Source organism: Cetorhinus maximus, unplaced genomic scaffold (genome assembly GCF_964194155.1).
Source record: "Cetorhinus maximus unplaced genomic scaffold, sCetMax3.hap1.1 HAP1_SCAFFOLD_1350, whole genome shotgun sequence".
Lineage (NCBI taxonomy): Eukaryota > Metazoa > Chordata > Chondrichthyes > Lamniformes > Cetorhinidae > Cetorhinus > Cetorhinus maximus.
The window spans coordinates 53,096-74,337 of record NW_027597291.1 but is presented as its reverse complement, the minus strand read 5'-3'; the positions used below and the strand labels follow the sequence as shown (position 1 = coordinate 74,337).

At 50.4% G+C, this 21,242-nt stretch overlaps 1 protein-coding gene across 1 annotated transcript in view; it reads right to left on the bottom strand.

The window, feature by feature from the left end:
- LOC144676090 (ubiquilin-4-like) overlaps positions 1-21,242 on the bottom strand; it is a gene marked incomplete at its 3' end in the record, with an annotated part of 43,010 nt that overhangs the window by 12,159 nt on the left and 9,609 nt on the right. The window contains exon 2 of the mRNA XM_078536604.1: positions 8,202-8,353. Coding sequence (XP_078392730.1) covers positions 8,202-8,353 — 152 coding nt within the window. The remainder of the gene's footprint in view (positions 1-8,201; positions 8,354-21,242) is intronic.

Here is a 21,242-nt window from a genome sequence, read left to right as displayed (position 1 = left end):
ACAGGGTTAGATACAGAGTAAAGCTCCCTCTACACTGTCCCCATCAAACACTCCCAGGGCAGGTACAGCACGTGGTTAGATACAGAGTAAAGCTCCCTCTACACTGTCCCCATCAAACACTCCCAGGACAGGTACAGCACGGGGTTAGATACAGAGTAAAGCTCCCTCTACACTGTCCCCATCAAACACTCCCAGGACAGGTACAGCACGGGGTTAGATACAGAGTAAAGCTCCCTCTACACTGTCCCCATCAAACACTCCCAGGACAGGTACAGCACGGGGTTAGATACAGAGTAAAGCTCCCTCTACACTGTCCCCATCAAACACTCCCAGGACAGGTACAGCACGGGGTTAGATACAGAGTAAAGCTCCCTCTACACTGTTCCAGTAACTTGTGATAGCCTCAGCATTGGAAAAAAAAAGGATCCCCTAATGCTTCAGGGTAGTATTCCCATTTCACACCCTGCCTATCCTTTCCCCTGTACGAAAGAGTCAGGAAATATTGAGAGCTGCATTCGGAGTAGTCGTGATTCCATACCCAGCAGCGACTGATTGAATCTGCTGTCAAATAAAGGTGTTAGCCGTATCCCTGCGAGTTAGAGGACAAATTCACGCACTACATTTAAACCTAGGCCCCGGACAGGAAAGGCTGTGATTATCAAGTGAAGGCTCCAATATCTATGGACAGTACAAGGACCATTCCAACTCTCACACAATCACCTATCGTGCACTCTGCAAACTACAGTGTGTGGTAATACTGCAGGTAACTACTTGTAGAAGGGCACACAAAACCAGCAGGTGTCTGGTAACATCCCAGGAGGTAGAGCGCTGGAATGTGTGCCTGGGTCATGGGTATTGTTCCCTCTGCTCATAATGGGTAGTCACACAACTGGCTGGACTGAATCAAACCAGCCCTCCCAAAGCCGTGGGGGTTTCGAGATAAGACTGCGTTTATGTGCCACAACACTAGGGGGAGCACTTCCTGCACGTACGCAGTCGTTGCCTCAGTATCAGAGTGCCAGCTGCGTGCATTAAAACAATTAAGTTGGCTTGACACAGACTAACAATAAAGTTCAAGTTACCCATTTTTAGGTCTGTGCAATCCTTAGCCAACTGCAAGGGTCTTGTATCTAGTCCACATTTATCAACTGGTCCCTCTGTAAAACATGCTTCTGACAAGTCAGTAAAAGATCAGGAAATTTCACTAAATGAGATTTTCAGATTTCAATGTAGAGAATTGACTGTAACATTTAGTTTAAGGACACATTGATAAACAAGTGGTCAGTAAAAACTACTTTGGCTAAAGCATTTAAGAAAATACTCATCACCCAAATCAGGGCTGGAAGTAATGACCATTACCTACCAAATGAGGTAGCTGGGTGGTGCAGGAACTCCCTCACCAAATCCCCGGCACACTAGCTTAAGAATGCAGCACTCACATAGACTCTCTGAGATAAGAGGCAGGGTCATTGTTGGATCCAGATCTTACAGCCACCGGAAATTTGACATCGCCACCCAATTTACAACCCACTCTCAGCCCAAATATGTTCTCATTCAATGCCCAGCTGAGGCACTTTGGAAGCTTCAGGCAGTCCCTTCACTGGTTAGAACAGCGTACACTTAAATCTGACAAATCACATCATTTAACTGGCACCAAGACCTTCAACTGGCCCTCCATATTATGAAAAGTATATACAGACAATGGAGAAGATGGATAAAAGATTTATGCGGGTACCACTGGAACTGACAGGTTATAACTATCAGGAAGGACTTAACAGGCTCCTTTCTCAAGAAAAGGGAAGGCTGACCTGATATAATTCGGAAAGGGGTTCGATAGAGTAGGTGTAGAGAAGGTGTTTCCACTAGTTGGGGGGTGGGGAGGGGGGGGGGGGGCGGTGTGTGTGGAGAGACCAGAACTAGGGCAGGGTGGGGGGGGGCCGTCGATATCAGACAGTCACTAATAAATCCGATGGGGAATTCAGGAGAAACTTCTTCACCCAGAGAGCGGGGAGAATGTGGGACTCGCTCCCAAGGGGAGCGGGGAGAATGTGGGACTCGCTCCCACAGGGAGTGGGGGAGAATGTGGGACTCGCCCCCACGGGGAGCGGGGAGAATGTGGGACTCGCTCCCACGGGGAGTGGGGAGAATGTGGGACTCGCTCCCACAGGGAGTGGGGAGAATGTGGGACTCGCTCCCACAGGGAGTGGTCGAGGTGAATCGCAGAGATGGATTGAAAGTGGGGGGGGGGGGGGGGGGTGGGGGGAAGCTGGATAAACACACGAGGGAGAGAGGAATAGAAGGATATATTGATGGGGTGAGGTAAAGAGGGGTGGGATGAGTCTCATGAGCACAAAACACCAGCACGGGACACTGACACAAGAGCAAAATACAGTGAATGCTAGAACACGGAAATAGAAGCAAATGATATTTTGATGAAAGGTGAGAGGTCTGAATTGTTAACTCCATTTCTCTTTCCTCAGATGCCACCTGAGTATGTCCAGTATATTCCAGCATAGAGCAGTAGGCCTGCATCTGTGCTGTAAATGCTATGACTGCAGCCCCCATGAGCATTCTGAAGCCAGAAGCTTTGAGCAAAGAGCAAATAAGCGCAATGGTCGGTGACGGGGGGACTGCTGGGTTAGCAAAAAGATTCTGGGCTGACAGCCGGGTGAGCAGTGAAAGCAGGGAGGCAAAGTGAGAGAAATGCTAGACACACTGCTCACTCCAAAGAGATGTAACATCAATGTCAGCAGTGGAGAAATCCTGGCAGCTGATCTCTCAGGTTCTTGCGAGTAACCGTGGAACACAAACAGTAGCTGGACAATCAGCACCGGCCTCCCTGGGATCTGTGCAAGAGCTGGCCTGTCACAGGTAACCCTCAGGAGGAATGGAGATGGTTCCTCTTTTCAATGAGGGTCATCATGGACAGACTACCACCAGTTCCCCCTGCAGGACACACTGCAATTCGACCCTAACGGGGGAGCGATGCTACCTGAAGGTGCGTTCCCATTCAGCACTGTTTAAGAGTTGTACAGGGCAGTCCCTAGGATCTCAGTGAAGCTGAACGGTGAACACACACACACACACACACACACACACACACACACACACACACACACAGAGTTACAAGGCACCCAGTAGTACTGTAGAAAAACATCCAACCACACACATTCTGCCTCTCCAAATATGACAGCGTTCCAGCTGTCTCAACAGTAAGGTGCAATATTGTAAACTCCAGGTCTGGGAATGGTGGTCAGCGGCTGCTAGTGGTAAGACAATTCCATGCAGTGAGCTAAATGCACTGTCTTTCTGACAAGACGTTAAAGCATGGCCCCCCCCCCCACGTGCCCTTGTGTGGATGTAAAAGGCCCCCATTTTGAAGAGCTGTACTTCCCCAGTTCCCTGGGCTGTCCTTTAGCCAGTATCACTAAAAGCAGATAACCTGGTGAGCGTGAAATCACTTTGTGGGAACTTACTGTGCAGCAATTGCCTGCTGCCATTCCTACAACAATGCATCACACTTCAAAAGCACTTATATGTGAAAATGTAAGAAATAAAGTCAGCCATTCGGCCCCTCGAGCTTGCTCCATTCAGTGAGATCGTGGCTGAGCTGGCAGTGGTCTTAACTCCACTTTCTTGCCTGCCCCCCACATAACCCTCAACTCCCCTGTCGATCAAAAATCTGTCGAACTCAACCCTGAATATTTTCAGCCACCTGTTGTTCGCTGGGGTAAAGAATTCCACAGACTACCGATGCTCAGAGAAGAAATGCCTCATCACCGTCCTCGCTTGGATTGGCCGCAGCGCACTCTGGGACACCCTCAAACTGTGCATCACCACAGAAATGTGGAGAATTATTTTTGTGGTTTCAGTGCAACCTCTCCTGTCAAAGCCAGCGCCCAGACCATAAAGACACGTTTAACAGATGCATCGAGCTTGTTGCTGTACCTGGTCCCCTAACTGAAACCATACCCAATGTCAGGCCCGGTGCTTAAGGACAATGCTTCAAAGCAGAGCTGGCACTGACAGAGCAGCAGCCACTTCTCACTGAAAATAACAGTGCGAGGGAAGCCCAGACATCAAAAAGTTCTTTCATCTGAATTTTCACATGACTACTGAGGGGTAATGTCAGTGGAAGGGCAGGGGATACGCCGGGGAAGGGGCGGGGGAGGGGGCGGGGGAGGGGGCGGGGCCCGGGAAGGGGCAGGGGAGGGACCCGGGAAGGGGCAGGGGAGGGACCCGGGAAGGGGCAGGGGAGGGACCCGGGAAGGGGCAGGGGAGGGGCCCGGGAAGGGGCAGGGGTGGGGCCCGGGAAGGGGGCGGGGGAGGGACCCGGGAAGGGGCAGGGGAGGGGCCCGGGAAGGGGCAGGGGAGGGGCCCGGGAAGGGGCAGGGGTGGGGCCCGGGAAGGGGCAGGGGTGGGGCCCGGGAAGGGGCGGGGGTGGGGCCCGGGAAGGGGCGGGGGAGGGGCCCGGGAAGGGGCGGGGGAGGGGCAGTGAGAGGGGGGGGTCAGGGAACAGGGTGTGTGGTGAATGGGAGACTCGGTGAACAGAAGCAGCGAGCGAGGGGTTTGGCAGCAGGATGTAAATTCACATGTTTATTTTATATTTTTAACTTTTAAATGCAATAAATTTATTTTATTTCCCAATACAGGAATTTAACAATGTAAAGTATTTCAACTTACAGGGTATGTTTTAATGTTTATTCTCGATGAGTATGGTCCTACAGAACCTCGCTCCTGTTTTACATTAGTTTCAATGGGAAAAGGCCATTTGTTTAACGCTACAATGGGGAGGGTACAGGTTCAACATGTTCTCTCTAGGGTGATAGGAAGGAGTAACAAGCCCAGAGAACCATGGATGACCAGAGATATTCAGGTTACGATGAGAAGGAAAAGAGAGGCTTTTAGCAGGTACAGGGGAAGCAAATCAGCAGAGGCATTAGTGGAATACAGACAGTGCAGGGTGGAGCTTAAGAAAGCAATGAGAGCAAAGAGGGGATATGAGAAAGCTCTGGCTGGTAAAAGTAGGGAAAGTCCCAAGATATTCTATAAGTATATCAATGGGAAGAGGATAACCAGGGAAAGAGTAGGACCCATTAGGGACCAAGGGGGCAATCTATGGGTGGAGCCAGAGGACATCACTAGAGTGTTGAACGAATACTTCACATCCATCTTCACCCAAGAGAATGAGGATGAAGGTATCGAACTCAGGGAGAGGGACTGCGAGGTTCTGGAGCAAATTGATATAGGGAGTGACAAGATATAGAAGGTGTTGGCAGGCTTAAAAATGGACAAATCTCCAGGTCCGGGTAATTTGTGTCCCAGACTGCTGAGGGAGGCAAGGGAGGAGATCGCAGGGGCTCTGACCCAAATTTTTAATTCCTCTTGGGCCATTGGGGGAGGTGCCAGAGGACCGGAGAACAGCTAATGTGGTTTCGCTTTTTAAGAAGGGTTGTAGAGAGAAGCCAGGGAACTACAGACCAGTGAGTCTCACGTCAGTAATAGGGAAACTATTGGAGAAAATTCTGAAGGACAGAATCTATCTCCACTTGGAGAGGCAAGGTTTGATCAGAGATAGTCAGCATGGCTTTGTCAGAGGGAGGTCATGCCTAACAAATTTGATTGAATTTTTTGAGGAGGCGACCAGGTGTGTAGATGAGGGTAGTGCAGTTGATGTAGTTTATATGGATTTCATCAGAGCCTTTGTCAAGGTTCCACATGGGAGACTTATAAAGAAGGCAAAGGCACATGGGATACAGGGTAATTTGATAAGGTGGATTCAAAATTGGCTTAGTTGTAGGAGACAGAGGGTGATGACAGAAGGCTGCTTTAGTGACTGGAAGCCAGTGTCCAGTGGCGTACCACAGGGATCTGTGCTGGATCCCCTATTATTCGTCATTTATATAAACGACATAGATGACTATGTGGGGGGTAGGATTAGTAAGTTTGCGGATGACACAAAGATTGGCCAAGTGGTTAACAGTGAGATTGAGTGTCTTGGGCTACAGGAAGATATAGACGGGATGGTCAAATGGGCAGATAAGTGGCAGATGGAATTTAACCCTGAAAAGTGTGAGGTGATACACTTTGGAAAGATTAATTTGACAAGAAAGTATTCGATGAACGGCATCACACTAGGAAGTTCTGAGGAACAAAGGGACCTTGGCGTATGTGTCCATAGATCTCTGAAGGCGGAGGGGCATGTTAGTGGGGTGGTGAAAAAGGCATATGGGACACTTGCCTTTATCAATCGAGGCATAGATTACAAAAGTCGGGGGGTCATGTTGGAGTTGTATAGAACCTTGGTGAGGCCACAGCTGGAGTACTGTGTGCAGTTCTGGTCGCCACATTATAGGAAGGATGTGATTGCACTGGAGGGGGTGCAGAGGAGATTCACCAGGATGTTGCCTGGGATGAAACAGTTAAGTTATGAAGAGAGGTTGGATAGACTCGGGTTGTTTTTGTTGGAGCAGAGAAGACTGAGGGGTGACCTGATCGAGGTGTCCAAGATTATGAGGGGCATGGACAGGGTGGATAGGGAGCAGCAGTTCCCCTTAGTTGAAGGGTCAGTCATGAGGGGACAAAAGTTCAAGGTGAGGGGCAGGAGGTTTAGGGGGGGGATGTGAGGAAAAACTTTATTACCCAGAGGGTGGTGATGGTCTGGAATGCACTGCCTGGGAGGGTGGTGGAGGCGGGTTGCCTCACATCCTTTAAAAAGTACCTGGATGAGCACTTGGCACCTCATAACATTCAAGGCTATGGGCCAAGTGCAGGTAAATGGGATTAGGTAGGTAGGTCAGGTGTTTCCTCACGTGTCGGTGTAGACTCGATGGGCCGAAAGGTCTCTTCTGTCTGCACTGGGAGGTTCTGTGAATTGGCTGAGCAGCACATTACATACAAGAATTGGGACATCACGCCTTACATGGTATAAGACTCGTGCTCTGATCATACATGCCAGGGCTGAACTATTGAGAAAGGTGCTATAGGGAAAGTCACAAGTATAGTCAATTTAATGAGGCAAAGATGTATTTTGGACACACTTTCTACAATAGGTTTGAGCTACACATTGTCTTAAATATTACTTGCATATAGGGCCTGACCGCTACCAGGATACAAACACTGTACAGGGAATTACTTTAAAGGGTAAACACCAATTCAAACAGCCCAGGGGGTGGCAGTGGAGAAAAACAAACATTCAAAAGAGAAGGATGAAGTGCCCTGTTTCCCTTTGGGAATGGTGTCACAGCAGAAAGTTGCAGTCTCAATCAGAGGCCATTGGAAGGTGTGTCTGGGGAGATGGCGAATTACTCCTCTGGGGAAGTAAAGAGTGCTCCATGGGTGGCTACAGCATAATCAATGTTAGCACACAGCCCAAAGCCTTAGTACCTAACCCTGTGCTGTCTCTGTCCTGGGAGTGTTTGATGGGATACTGGAGATCTGGCCGTTTCTGGTACACTCTCTGCTGAGATTTCCTGTGTTTGCAGTCAGGTTTTTCCTTTCATTGCTATCTGCAGGTTTCACTCAGCGGCTTTTGGGTTGGACAATGGCCTTATTATGTAGGACAATGCCATGGGTCACAGGACACCAGACTGGTGTGTACACACACACACGCACTGCTAAACAAGTCAAATAAGAGCCTCTCTCAGGAGGTCTGGACAAATACGTCTGCCTGGAGAGGGTGAGGGGGAGGGTGATCAGTGCTGCAGGAGGGGGGAAGGGCCTGAATGCTGTGGGAGGGTGGGCCCCCCTGAGTGCTGCGGGAGGGTGGTGGGGAAGGGCGCATCCTGTCGCGAGTAAGATCACTCTACGTGCCACAGGATTCCACACTTTATTTCGGGAAGGGTGAGGGAACGTGATGAAATCCTATAGAAACTCTTAGAAGGGGAGACACCCCATGTTCACAAACTATACTGCGTCACCATGCTTCCTGATGCTTTTCCCAGGCACCTTTACCATTGCCAATTGCTATGCCGACATCTCCCATACATTTTTGCTGCGTCAACTGTCACGGTGTCACTGCTGGCACTTGCCGGCAGGTGGCGCTAGGAAGCAAGTTCCATGCGTGCCTCAGAACTGCACCATTATCTTGAACAATACAGCTTATCAAGTGGAAAGTGGGTAATGAGGGTGACCGATTCGACAGACAGACAGACACAGTTGCCTCGATGAATCACGGACAGGGGGATCCTGGAGGTTCTTACCTCTGGGCTGTCTTTATTACGAGATGCACAGTGAGGCCGTCTTTAATGCCATGCTGGTTGAGTGTATCGCCATCCTTCAGTATCTTCCCCGCAAATATGAGCACCAGCTGCTCCTGCTTGGCTTTAAACCGCTTGGAGATTTCATGTTTAAACTGACGGGAGAAAAAGAAGAAGATCGGAATCACGGCTGTGCTAGCGCTCACCAAAAAGGATCAGCAAGTTTCTACTGTACAAGTTCGATCTGACTTTCAGCCTCACTGGGCTGGCTGGTTCTCGGGCAGAGTGTTGGCCCGTGTAACCCCGAGTTAAGGAGGAGAGTAAAATATAACTCACCGCTATACAGTGATCTGATGGGAGAATAAAAAGGCTCACTTTAATAAAGAACATTTCTGTACCTCAATGTTCACACAGCAAGATCCCACAAGCACCCATGAGGTAAATAGTTACATAAGACCCATTGTTGAAAGCGCCATGTGGATTTACCCAAGGGCATGTGAAGAAGCTCGAAAGCGCTCAGAAACGAGCACTGATCCTAGGTAACGCTGCTTTGTCAACAATCAAACAACTCGGGATATGCTCCCTCGCTGAAAGGCAGAGAAAGCTTTGTCTTGAGTTTTACTAGAAAACTCTTGAAGCCCATCTCCCATTGCCACTATCGCGTCACAGCCACACAAAAGCAAACGTGTGAGGGAATTAAGGAGAAAAGACACCATTCCAGAAATCAGATATAGATTTCGACTCGAGACAGCCCAATCCCCTGCTTTATAAAACTCAGAAACAGGATGGAAATGCTTTAGAATTTGATAAACACAAGCTGACAATATACAGTCTAAGGACTTCAATACAAACTGCAGAGTGCAGGCTACCAATCGCTTCTATTCTGGAAACGAAGGAGACCTGCATTTTGCAATGTCCTGTAATGATTTGTATGTTGAAGAGTTCATAATTGCGCAATCCTTTTCTTATTTTATACTTGATTTTTATTTTAATGATTATGAATTCCGATTTTTATTTATACAGGTCAAGTATCCTTTATGCGCACTTCCAGAGAGTGCACCAACCCAGAAGCCGAAGGATTTTTGCGTGGGGAGTTAGTGACCCGAGCCAACAGGAACCTCACCGACCGGCCTGACCTTCCTGTGGGGAGTCAGTGACCCGAGTCTCACTGACCGGCCTGACCTTCCTGTGGGGAGTCAGTGACCCGAGCCTCACTGACCGGCCTGACCTTTCTGTGGGGAGTCAGTGACCCGAGCCTCACTGACCGGCCTGACCTTCCTGTGGGGAGTCAGTGACCCGTGCCTCACTGACCGGCCTGACCTTCCTGTGGGGAGTCAGTGACCTGAGTCTCACCGACCGGCCTGACCTTCCTGTGGGGAGTCAGTGACCCGAGCCTCACTGACTGGCCTGACCTTCCTGTGGGGAGTCAGTGACCCGAGCCGACAGGAACCTCACTGACCAGCCTGACCTTCCTGTGGGGAGTCAGTGACCCGAGACTCACTGACCGTCCTGACCTTCCTGTGGGGAGTCAGTGACCCGAGTCTCACCGACCGGCCTGACCTTCCTGTGGGGAGTCAGTGACCCGAGTCGACAGGAACCTCACTGACCAGCCTGACCTTCCTGTGGGGAGTCAGTGACCCGAGCCTCACTGACCGTCCTGACCTTCCTGTGGGGAGTCAGTGACCCGAGTCTCACCGACCGGCCTGACCTTCCTGTGGGGAGTCAGTGACCCGAGTCGACAGGAACCTCACTGACCAGCCTGTCCTTCCTGTGGGGAGTCAGTGACCCGAGGCAAGGAAACGCTGCCCCTCGGGCTAATAACGATATCTGAGCCAAATGGAATCAGCAAGTCTTTGGAAGTACAGGGTCAGGAAGAGTTGAATTGGGTCTCCCAGAGGCTGCTTTCTCTTGCTTTACAAACTGTTTAACATACCAGAGACAGAAAACCTTCTCTACAACTCATTATTAACTAGGTTTCCATTACTCTTTAATCCTGACTATAGCCAATCCAGTAGGCAACTCACATCCAAAGACCAAAGCACAATCAGCCCGAGGAGTTTGAGAAAAAGGATATGTGAGCTGGATCAGCGTCACAGTTCAGCACTTGCGGCCATGAGGATTATTCATTAAACCAAACCAATTCTCTCTCTAAATGACCAGCTGCTGTGTTTTAGGGACAGCTGAGGGATAAATATCGTTCAGGATACCGCGGAGAACTGTCCTGAGGATAAACATCGACCAGGATGCCACGGAGAGTTGTCCGGAGGATAAACATCGACCAGGATGCCACGGAGAGTTGTCCTGAGGATAAACATCGACCAGGATACCACGGAGAGTTGTCCTGAGGGATAAACATCGACCAGGATACCGCGGAGAGCTGTCCTGAGGGATAAACATCGACCAGGATACCGCGGAGAGCTGCCCTGAGGATAAACATCGACCATGATACCACGGAGAACTGTCCTGAGGGATAAACATCGACCAGGATACCGCGGAGAGCTGCCCTGAGGATAAACATCAACCATGATACCACGGAGAACTGTCCTGAGGGATAAATATCGACCAGGATACCGCGGAGAGCTGCCCTGAGGATAAACATCGACCATGATACCACGGAGAGCTGTCCTGAGGGATAAATATAGTCCAGGATACCGCGGAGAGTTGTCCTGAGTGATAAGCATCGACCATGATACCACGGAGAACTGTAATGAGGGATAAACATCGTCCAGGATACCGTGGAGAGTTGTCCTGAGAGATAAACATTGACCAGGATACCGCGGAGAGCTGCCCTGAGGGATAAGTATCGTCCAGGATACCACGGAGAGTTGTTCTGAGGGATAAATATCATCCAGGATACCGCGGAGAGTTGTCCTGAGGGATAAACATCGACCAGGATACCGCGGAGAACTGTAATGAGGGATAAACATCGTCCAGGATACCGCGGAGAGCTGTCCTGAGGGATAAACATGGACCAGGATACCGCGGAGAGCTGCCCTGAGGGATAAGTATCGTCCAGGATACCACGGAGAGTTGTCCTGAGGGATAAATATCATCCAGGATACCACGGAGAGTTGTCCTGAGGGATAAACATGGACCAGGATACCGCGGAGAGTTGTCCTGAGGGATAAACATCGACCAGGATACCGCGGAGAGCTGCCCTGAGGGATAAACATTGACCAGGATACCGCGGAGAGCTGCCCTGAGGGATAAATATCGTCCAGGATACCGCAGAGACTTGTCCTGAGGGATAAACATCGACCAGGATACCACGGAGAGTTGTCCTGAGGATAAACATCGACCAGGATACTGCGGAGAGCTTTCCTGAGGAATAAACATCGACCAGGGTACCGTGGAGAGCTTTCCTGAGGGTAAACATCGACCAGGATACCGCGGAGAGTTGCCCTGAGGATAAACATCGACCAAGATACCACGGAGCGCTGTCCTGAGGGATAAACATCGACCAGGATACCACGGACAGCTGTCCTGAGGGATAAACATTGACCAGGATATCGCGGAGAGTTGTCCTGAGGGATAAATATCATCCAGGATACCGCGGAGAGTTGTCCTGAGGGATAAACATCGACCAGGATACCGCGGAGAGCTGTCCTGAGGGATAAACATGGACCAGGATACAGCGGAGAGCTGTCCTGAGGATAAACATCGACCTGGATACCGCGAAGAGCTGTCCTGAGGATAAACATCTACCATGATACCGCGAAGAGTTGTCCTGAGGGATAAACATCGACCAAGATACCACGGAGAGCTGTCCTGAGGGATAAACATCGACCAGGATACCACGGACAGCTGTCCTGAGGGATAAACATCGACCAGGATACCACGGAGAGTTGTCCTGAGGATAAACATCGACCAAGATACCACGGACAGCTGTCCTGAGGGATAAACATCGACCAGGATACCACGGAGAGTTGTCCTGAGGATAAACATCTACCATGATACCGCGGAGAGCTGCCCTGAGGGATAAATATCGTCCAGGATACCGTGGAGAGCTTTCCTGAGGGTAAACATCGACCAGGATACCGCGGAGAGCTTCCCTGAGGGATAAACATTGACTAGGATACCGCGGAGAGCTGTCCTGAGGGATAAACATCGTCCAGGATACCGCGGAGACTTGTCCTGAGGGATAAACATCGACCAGGATACCACGGAGAGTTGTCCTGAGGATAAACATCGACCAGGATACCGCGGAGAGCTTTCCTGAGGAATAAACATCGACCAGGATACCGTGGAGAGCTTTCCTGAGGGTAAACATCGACCAGGATACTGCGGAGAGCTGCCCTGAGGGATAAACATTGACCAGGATACCGCGGAGAGCTGCCCTGAGGGATAAATATCGTCCAGGATACCGCGGAGACTTGTCCTGAGGGATAAACATCGACCAGGATACCACGGAGAGTTGTCCTGAGGATAAACATCGACCAGGATACCGCGGAGAGCTTTCCTGAGGAATAAACATCGACCAGGATACCGTGGAGAGCTTTCCTGAGGGTAAACATCGACCAGGATACTGCGGAGAGCTGTCCTGAGGGATAAACATCGACCAGGATACCACGGAGAGTTGTCCTGAGGATAAACATCGACCAGGATACCACGGAGAGCTGTCCTGAGGAATAAACATCGACCAGGATACCGCGAAGAGCTGTCCTGAGGATAAACATCGACCAGGATATCGCCAAGAACTGTCCTAAGGGGTAAACATTGACCAGGATACTGCAGAGAACTGTCCTAAGGGATAAACATTGACCAGGATACCGTGGAGAGCTGCCCTGAGGATAAACATCGACCAGGATACCGTGGAGAGCTGCCCTGAGGGATAAACATCGACCAGGATACCGTGGAGAGCTGCCCTGAGGATAAACATCGACCAGGATACCGCGGAGAGCTGTCCTGAGGGATAAACATCGACCAGGATACCGCGGAGAGCTGTCCTGAGGGATAAATATTGACCAGGATACCGCGGAGAGCTGTCCTGAGGGATAAATATCGTCCAGGATACCACGGAGAGCTGTCCTGAGGGATAAACACTGACCAGGATACCGCGGAGAGCTGTCCTGCCCAGAGTGCCATGTATGCTTTCATGCCTAGTTCAGCAAGCAGACTGGGCATCAGATTAACGTCTCATTCGAAAGTTGGCACCTCTGACAATGTGATACTCCGAGTGCTGCACTGGGGGTGTTGGCCTGGAGCACTCCAGCAAATGTAACAAGTTGAGTTAATCACTGGCAGGAGCTCGGACGCCTGTGTGAGGCATGAACTGAGCATTCAAAATCCCCAAACTGTAAGATTAATTGTTTAAGGAAAGAACAGCTTTTTGAACTGAGAACTGCGAGGCAAAACAGGATCCGAGGAGGAAATAAATCGGGACGGCAACAATATTTAGCAGCCTTAAAAACACTAAAAACCGGTCAAGCAGAAGACGGAAAAAGTTACAGCATAGTCGGAAGTGATTTAAGTGTACGCACAGTTACAAGAAAGGAACAGGAGGCCATTCAGCCCCTCCAGCCTGATTCCTCATTCAATCAGATCACGGCTGGTCTCTACCTCAACTCCATCCACTTGTCTTCGCTCCATAACCCTTAACCCCCTCACCCAACAAGAAATATGAGTTTGGAAATTTTTAACTGACCCTGGCCTTGGCAGCTGTCTGAGAGACAGTGTTTCAGATTTCCACTCCCCTTTGTGTGAAAAGTGCTTCCGGACATTGCCCCCGAACAGCCTGGCTCCAATTTACAATACAAGCTGTAATAAACGCCTACACTTCTTTAAGCCTGCGGGTCTCAACATCCAGCACCGACCACGTGTGGAGGTGCGCAGACTGTTCCCACAGGAGATGGGCCAGTGAGTTTCCTAGATGGAGGGGTCAATTAACAAGAGTTGTCCTCGCGTAGAAATGGTTCCCACTCACTAGGGAGTCCCACCCGCGAGTATGCCCTCGTCAGTCGAGGACACTGCAACATCGCCCCTACTTGCTCTCCAGCAGCACTGGCTTCTGTGTATGATCACAGTCCAAAACAGGTCCATGCTCTTGTCAGGAGGCAGCTGGGCCTGTGTGCAAGAGGGATGCAGGGAAATAGAAATCAAAGTTCCACAGCGCAGGCCCCTCTCAGGTGAGAAGGCAAACCCACCACCCGGCTGCCTAACACGAATTTGAAACTCTCACCACAGAGACAGTTCCCAAAATCACCAGTCAGCTCCAGCTTTCAAAGATAAACATGGCCAAGGCAAGGACTTGTTTGCTGTGCAGTGACCTCCGCTCTCTGCCAGCGGGTGCGGCGGGGGGTGGGGGGGCCGCTCAGGCAGGAGCTGGAGTTGAGGAACCGTTCGCCAAGAGCGTGGAAAACCAAAACCCAGGTGCAACAGAGAGCCCCTGGGACTGAATCCCAAGAGCTCAGCTGGAACTACGGGCTGTAAGCTGAATAACCACGTGCAAGCGAAGACAGTCTGGACAGTCTGAAGGTTGTACGGGTCACACAAGGAGTAGAAACTGTCCTGCTGCGCCCCCCACCCCCACCCGGCACCGGCCCTCCCACAGTGCGGCACCCCCACCCCTACCAGGCACTGGCCCTCCAACAGCGCGGCACCCCCACCCGGCACCGGCCCTCCAACAGCGTGGCACCCCCACCCAGCACCAGCTATCCAACAGCGCAGCACCCCGACCCGGCACCGGCTCTCCGACAGTGCGGCGCTACCCCCAGCACCGGCTCTCCAACAGTGCAGCGCTACCCCCAGCACCGGCCCTCCGACAGCGCGGCACTCCCACCCGGCACCGGCTCTCCAACAGTGCGGCGCTACCCCCAGCACCGGCCCTCCGACAGTGCGGCGCTACCCCCAGCACCGGCTCTCCAACAGTGCGGCGCTACCCCCAGCACCGGCCCTCCGACAGCGCGGCACTCCCACCCGGCACTGGCTCTCCAACAGTGCGGCGCTACCCCCAGCACCGGCCCTCCGACAGTGCGGCGCTACCCCCAGCACCGGCCCTCCGACAGTGCGGCGCTACCCCCAGCACCGGCCCTCCGATAGTGCGGCACTACCCCCAGCACCAGCCCTCCAACAGCGCAGCACCCCCACCCGGCACCGGCCCTCCCACAGTGCGGCGCTACCCCCAGCACCAGTCCTCCAACAGCGTGGCACTCCCACCTGGCACCGGCCCTCCAACAGCGCGGCACACCCCCGGCACTCAGAGTGTAGGTCCAGATTAAGTCTCTGCTATGTGGACCAACACCCACATCCTTCTGACTTAAGAAGCAAGGGAGTCAAAGTTGAGCCAAAGTTGACACGTCATGTTGGTACATCCCGTGCAGCACCAGCGGCTGTGCTCAGACAGCGCTGTTGGTCAATTGCTCACAACTTCCACCTTTGTTTCCTGACTGATCAGCGAACACATCAGCACCAAACTGCTGACACCATGGATTCACTCGAGAGTGCAAGCCAGCAGAGTGAGTGAGAAAACACCAATCGGCCACAAAAGGACAAAACGTAAACTCTGTGAGCCTCACTGATGCTGCCAGTCTTGTCACATCCATTCATGCAGCATTTCTGCAGCGCTCAGGCTGAATGTGGAAGGGAATGTTGTGGCTGCGATCATACCACACAGCTCAAACACAAGCACAGTTAGCACACAGCATTACAACTGTTAAGGCGGCAAAAACGAGAAATTCCAGCAGTCACCGGAGATGCCACCTTTGTAAGTGAGCCCCCCGTTCCTCGTTGCGGGCTCGTGACTTTAGGAAGGAATTGATGACTGTGAACAAGGCTGAGATTTGTTTAAAATAACAGGGTATCGACTGGGGACACTCTGGGACACTTCACCAGGCAGAGCCCCAGTGATAGATGTTCAAAGTTACAGTGGATTTTGATAATTAAAATCAGGGCATATTGAGTAGGAATCAATTTAAAATCAGCACCAAGGAAGAGAAAAGCCCGGTTTTCTCGGTAGGAAGGGGCAGCATGAGGGAAACAGAGTTCACAATCGCTTTTGAAGGGGAAGCAAATAAAAACTGAAGTGGAATTTGTTTAAGGAAAGACAGGATGCAGAGGGGACATGGGGGCGGCTCTCGTGAGAGGACACAGCAGTGATGGGTCGAATGGGACTGGGGTGGAGGGGGCAAGCTCAGAGAGAGTGCGTACACATAGTGACTGACCGGCATGCTCCGAATTGCACCAATATTTGAAGCTATTCACTGATGCTGCTGACTCTTATCCCAACATGCACAATCTGCTGATTTATCAACATCGCCAAACACACAGAAGGAAAGCACAGAGCTTTGTGGAAGCACTCAGTTTGTGCAATCGGAAGCCGGTATGTGGATAGCTGCATTATTTCTATACACCCGAGCTTGATATTTGAGGTAAAGGGTTTAATATTAGACAGCACAGCCTGTGCCAGCTTTTTGAAAGAACCATTATTCCCACACTCCCCCCCTCTGCTCTTTCCCCTTTAGCCCTGCACATTTTTTTCTCTTGACACCCTTCCTAAAGTATGGGGCCCGGAATCGGACTCAATACTCCAGCTGGGGGCTAACCAGGGGTTGATAGAGAGTTAATACTTTACTCCCTTGTCTTTGTGCTCCATGCCTCTGCCAACGATCGCAAGTTTTCCTTAACTTGCGCTGCACCCTTCAAAGATTCGTGCACGCGGAACTCCCTCTGTTCCTGGAGGTACACGTCACACATGATTGCAATGTTAATACGGGTAAATGCAGCGGGCAGCTGACCAGACACCACTGTGTCTCAAAACTAAAACTGGGTCCTCAGGGCAGAGTCACAGGTGGAGAATCAGCACGGCACATCTTTACAGAACTGGAAGGTCCAGAGCAATGGGAGCAGTGCGTGTGTGTGTGTGTGTGTGTGGGGTGGGGGGGAACTGAGCAATGTGCAGGGGGGTGGGGTAACCGAACGGGAGCGGCGCACATGGGGAAGGTGGGGGGGAACCAAGCGGGAGTGGCGCACAGGGGAGACTGAGCAGGAGCAGTGCAGGGGGAAGAGCGCCACACAAATATATGTTAAACTATGTTGATTTGTGGGGGTTCTTCCTCGTATATTTGGCGCATTTGTACCAATGTTTGATAAAACCTGGCTCAGGTACAGACACACCACCTACCCTGTCCAGAAACATCCACTTATTACAGGGCCAACTTTATCCATACTGAAATGCTATGTCAACAGTTTTCCCCCATTTCGTTTTATGTCAATCGTCACAGTGAGACTCTGAGCACTAGGAGGCTCTGTGAACAAATTTCCAAAACCTCCCAAATCAGTCATCTTGTATCTAAAAACCTCTATTTACCATTTGACCACCATGGGGAGTTTACAAATAGTACAAAGGACAAACACACAGTATCGAGGATGGTGCTTTTCATTCACCCTTGGGTTAAGTGCTGCTTCCACCATCACCACAAACCTACACTCACGAAAATCTCAACCTTGCGCCAACTCTTTCAATATACTTTCGCCAAAGCTGAAAGGACAGAATCTGGGATTGTTTCTATAACACAACTGCACAAAATAAACCCTTTCCACCCAGCCAACGATACGGAATCCACAGTGACATCTGAGCTCAATGTTAGAGTGTGGCAACAGCACAGAAAACAAGTCCGAGCTGGTGTTAGTGCCAATGTCAAAGACCCAGCCTGTTCAATCTTTCGTCTCAGTGTCCACTCAGATTAACATCCAATCACAGAAAATCCTGTGCCACAATGCAACCTTTGTAGTTGCAAAGATGATGGGTGTTTATCTTTCACTGTCTATGACTGCAGCTTTAATCTGATCAGGAGAATCATCCACCCTCCCATGCAGCTGTACTCCAGCCTGCAGCTCCCACTATACCTATTGACTCACGACTTATCTGAACCTATCTAGCCTGGAACATTTATGTACACATATAAAAGCCATCCAGCCCTCACACCACTTGCAACTTGCCCATGCACGATCTCAACCAATGAAAAGACTAATCGATTACAAGGGTCATCGATAAACAACCCAAATTGTTCTCAAACAAAATTCACATTCACTGTCCAGCCGAAATCACTAGGTTTAGACTGGGTGGGAGGTCCAACTGATCTTAACGACACAAAGTGCCAGGGAGGGATGAGGCTCAGAGCAGCATCTCGAATCCTGCCCCAGCAATTAACTCAATGAAATTAGTTACAGGCTGGAATCTAATCGAGGGATTCGGGGTGGTTTTTATATAGAATAACAGATACCCGGGAGTGAGTTACAGACTGGAATCTAATCGAGGGGTTCGGGGTGGTTTTTATATAGAATAACAGATACCCGGGAGTGAGTTACAGACTGGAATCTAATCGAGGGGTTCGGGTGGTTTTTATATAGAATAACAGATACCCGGGAGTGAGTTACAGGCTGGAATCTAATCGAGGGGTTCGGGATGGTTTATATATAGAATAACAGATACCCGGGAGTGAGTTACAGACTGGAATCTAATCGAGGGGTTCGGGGGGGTTTATATATAGAATAACAGATACCCGGGAGTGAGTTACAGGCTGGAATCTAATCGAGGGGTTCGGGATGGTTTATATATAGAATAACAGATACCTGGGAGTGAGTTACAAGCTGGAATCTAATCGAGGGGTTCGGGGGGGTTTATATATAGAATAACAGATACCCAGGAGTGAGTTACAGACTGGAATCTAATCGAGGGGTTCGGGTGGTTTATATATAGAATAACAGAAACCTGGGAGTGGGTTACAGACTGGAATCTAATCGCCCGGTTCGGGCGGGGGGGTGGGGGGGGGGGTGTTTTTATATATAGAATAACAGATACCCGTGAGTCAGTTACAGACTGGAATCTAATCGAGGGGTTCGGGTGGTTTATATATAGAATAACCGACACCCGGGAGTGAGTTACAGACCAGAATCAATTTGAGGGGTTTGGGATGAATCGTCTCAAACTGGAGAATCATCAGTTTGTAACCTGTGTAAAATCAGAGCCACTGCTCTGGTATCTAACCTATAACTCCAAGGTGTTTGGGCCTGAGCCCCCAGACACTCGTCTTGTGTCCCTGACCTGTTGGTTTGCACTGAGGAGTGTTCAGGTTATTTTATCAGCAGTGGATGAATCCTGAAGCAGAACTCCACAGCAACGTGAGGGATCTGGGAATGAATGATTGGAACAGGACTGAGCATTTCCGATACGCATCCACACAATTCATTAAAGAAAGATTTTCATTTCTATTGCGCCTTTCATAACCACTGGACATCTCAGCGCTTCACAGCCAATCACTACAAGTGATTACACTTCAGAAACATAGCAGCCAATCTGCGCACAGCAAGATCTCACATACAGCCATGTGATAATGACCCAGATCACCCGTTTATGATGTTGGCTGAGGGTTAAACATTGATCAGGACATTGAGGAGAGCTCCTCCCCTCCATGGGATCTTGTAATTCCACCCGAGAAGGCAGATGGGGCCTCAGTTTAACATCTCATCTGAAGACGGCAGCTCCGACTCCCTCAGTGCTGGTGCTGGGGCTTCTGTACTCCAGCCCTGTAGTGGGGGCTTGAACCTGGCAGCTCGGGATTGCCAGGTGACAGTGTGTTACCCACTGATGTTATAACCATCACTGCCCAGCCTCTGTGCCACAACACCTTGCTCCTTCTTAAAAAAAAAACGAGTTATAATTTCTCGGGACAAAGGGACCATTTTGGTTGCAGTAGATGCTTCCAGACTAGGTGGGAACTCCCAGTGAGCCTGGAACAGATTTCAGTCACCCCAAAACAGAGTCATTCTGAGGGCTTTGCACACAGCGGCATTCACACGCATCCCTTATAACACACCACTGTACTTACAGACTCACAGCAGCAAGTACACACCATCATTCCACCACTGCAATCGGATCAGACAGCCCTGAGATTTCAGTGAGTACAGTCGAGGGCACGTGAGATATTTCTACTATGGAGAAACACCCAGCACTGTCTAAAAAAAACGGTAGGCTCTGTCCGAAGGTTCGAGCTGAACAGCAGGGTGCAGCACTGGTGGCGGAGTCAGCTAGAGTGGAAGCCGTGTGAGGCAGAGGAGTGAAGTTGTTTCTCCTTACCCGTGTGCAGCAGTGAGATGTGAACCAGGGCGATGCGCTAAAATGAGCGCCAGCAAGAAGCACCTTCCCCACACAAAGGGCAGCGGGAAACCGGATCTGGATCATTTGTAATTCCGAGGCCAAGGGTAACAGGGTGCATTGGGCAAGGGTAAGAGGGGGAAGGAGCAAAGGCTGGGAATCTGACAGAATGATGGAACAGGCACAAAGGTGGCAGGAGAGAAAGGGTGGGGGAGTGAGTGGTGGTCCGAGCCGGGAAATGGGTGCAAAATGAAGCATCGCTGATGACCAAAAGCAGATGAATGAGTATATTGATGGATGAGGCTCCAGGCAATGAATAATTAGCATCCTATGGATTGGGAGCTTATACAGTAGCTCAGAGCCCCAGACACTGATATTCAAAATCTACATGTCCAAAGGAAACCCATGTCACTAGAGTCAGTTCATAGCTCAAAGAGTTGGGGGTGAAGCTGAAATGAAGAAATAGGGGTAAGAAAGTAAGGCCCATTGAGCCTGCTCCACCTTTCTACATGATCACAGCTGATCTGCGAGCCCAATGCAACCTGCCTGCTCTAGCCCCACAGCCCTCGTTGCAGAGAATGCTGGCTGACAGCACACACCACTCCTTACCAAAGTGAACAGCTCTATCCTGCAGATAGGGTGCCCTTCATTCATCTATCCCCAAAAGGGGCTCGATCGCCTCCCTTTTGTTCAGAATCAACGCCATTAAACCCAAGTGAAAAGTCACAATTCATTGAGAGGCCCAATTCTTTCGTCCTGCAGGTTCACGTCACCAATTGTTGATGCCTGTCAGTGAAGTCTCCCGTCAACCAGCCCAACGTAACATTCTTCATAGAAGCTGCTGTACAGGTTGAAGCCATGCGGCTCATTGTCTTGTGCTAGCTCTACAGTATCACAGTATCATACAAATCATAGGAACATAGGACTTAAGAGTAGGAGGGTAGGCCATTCGG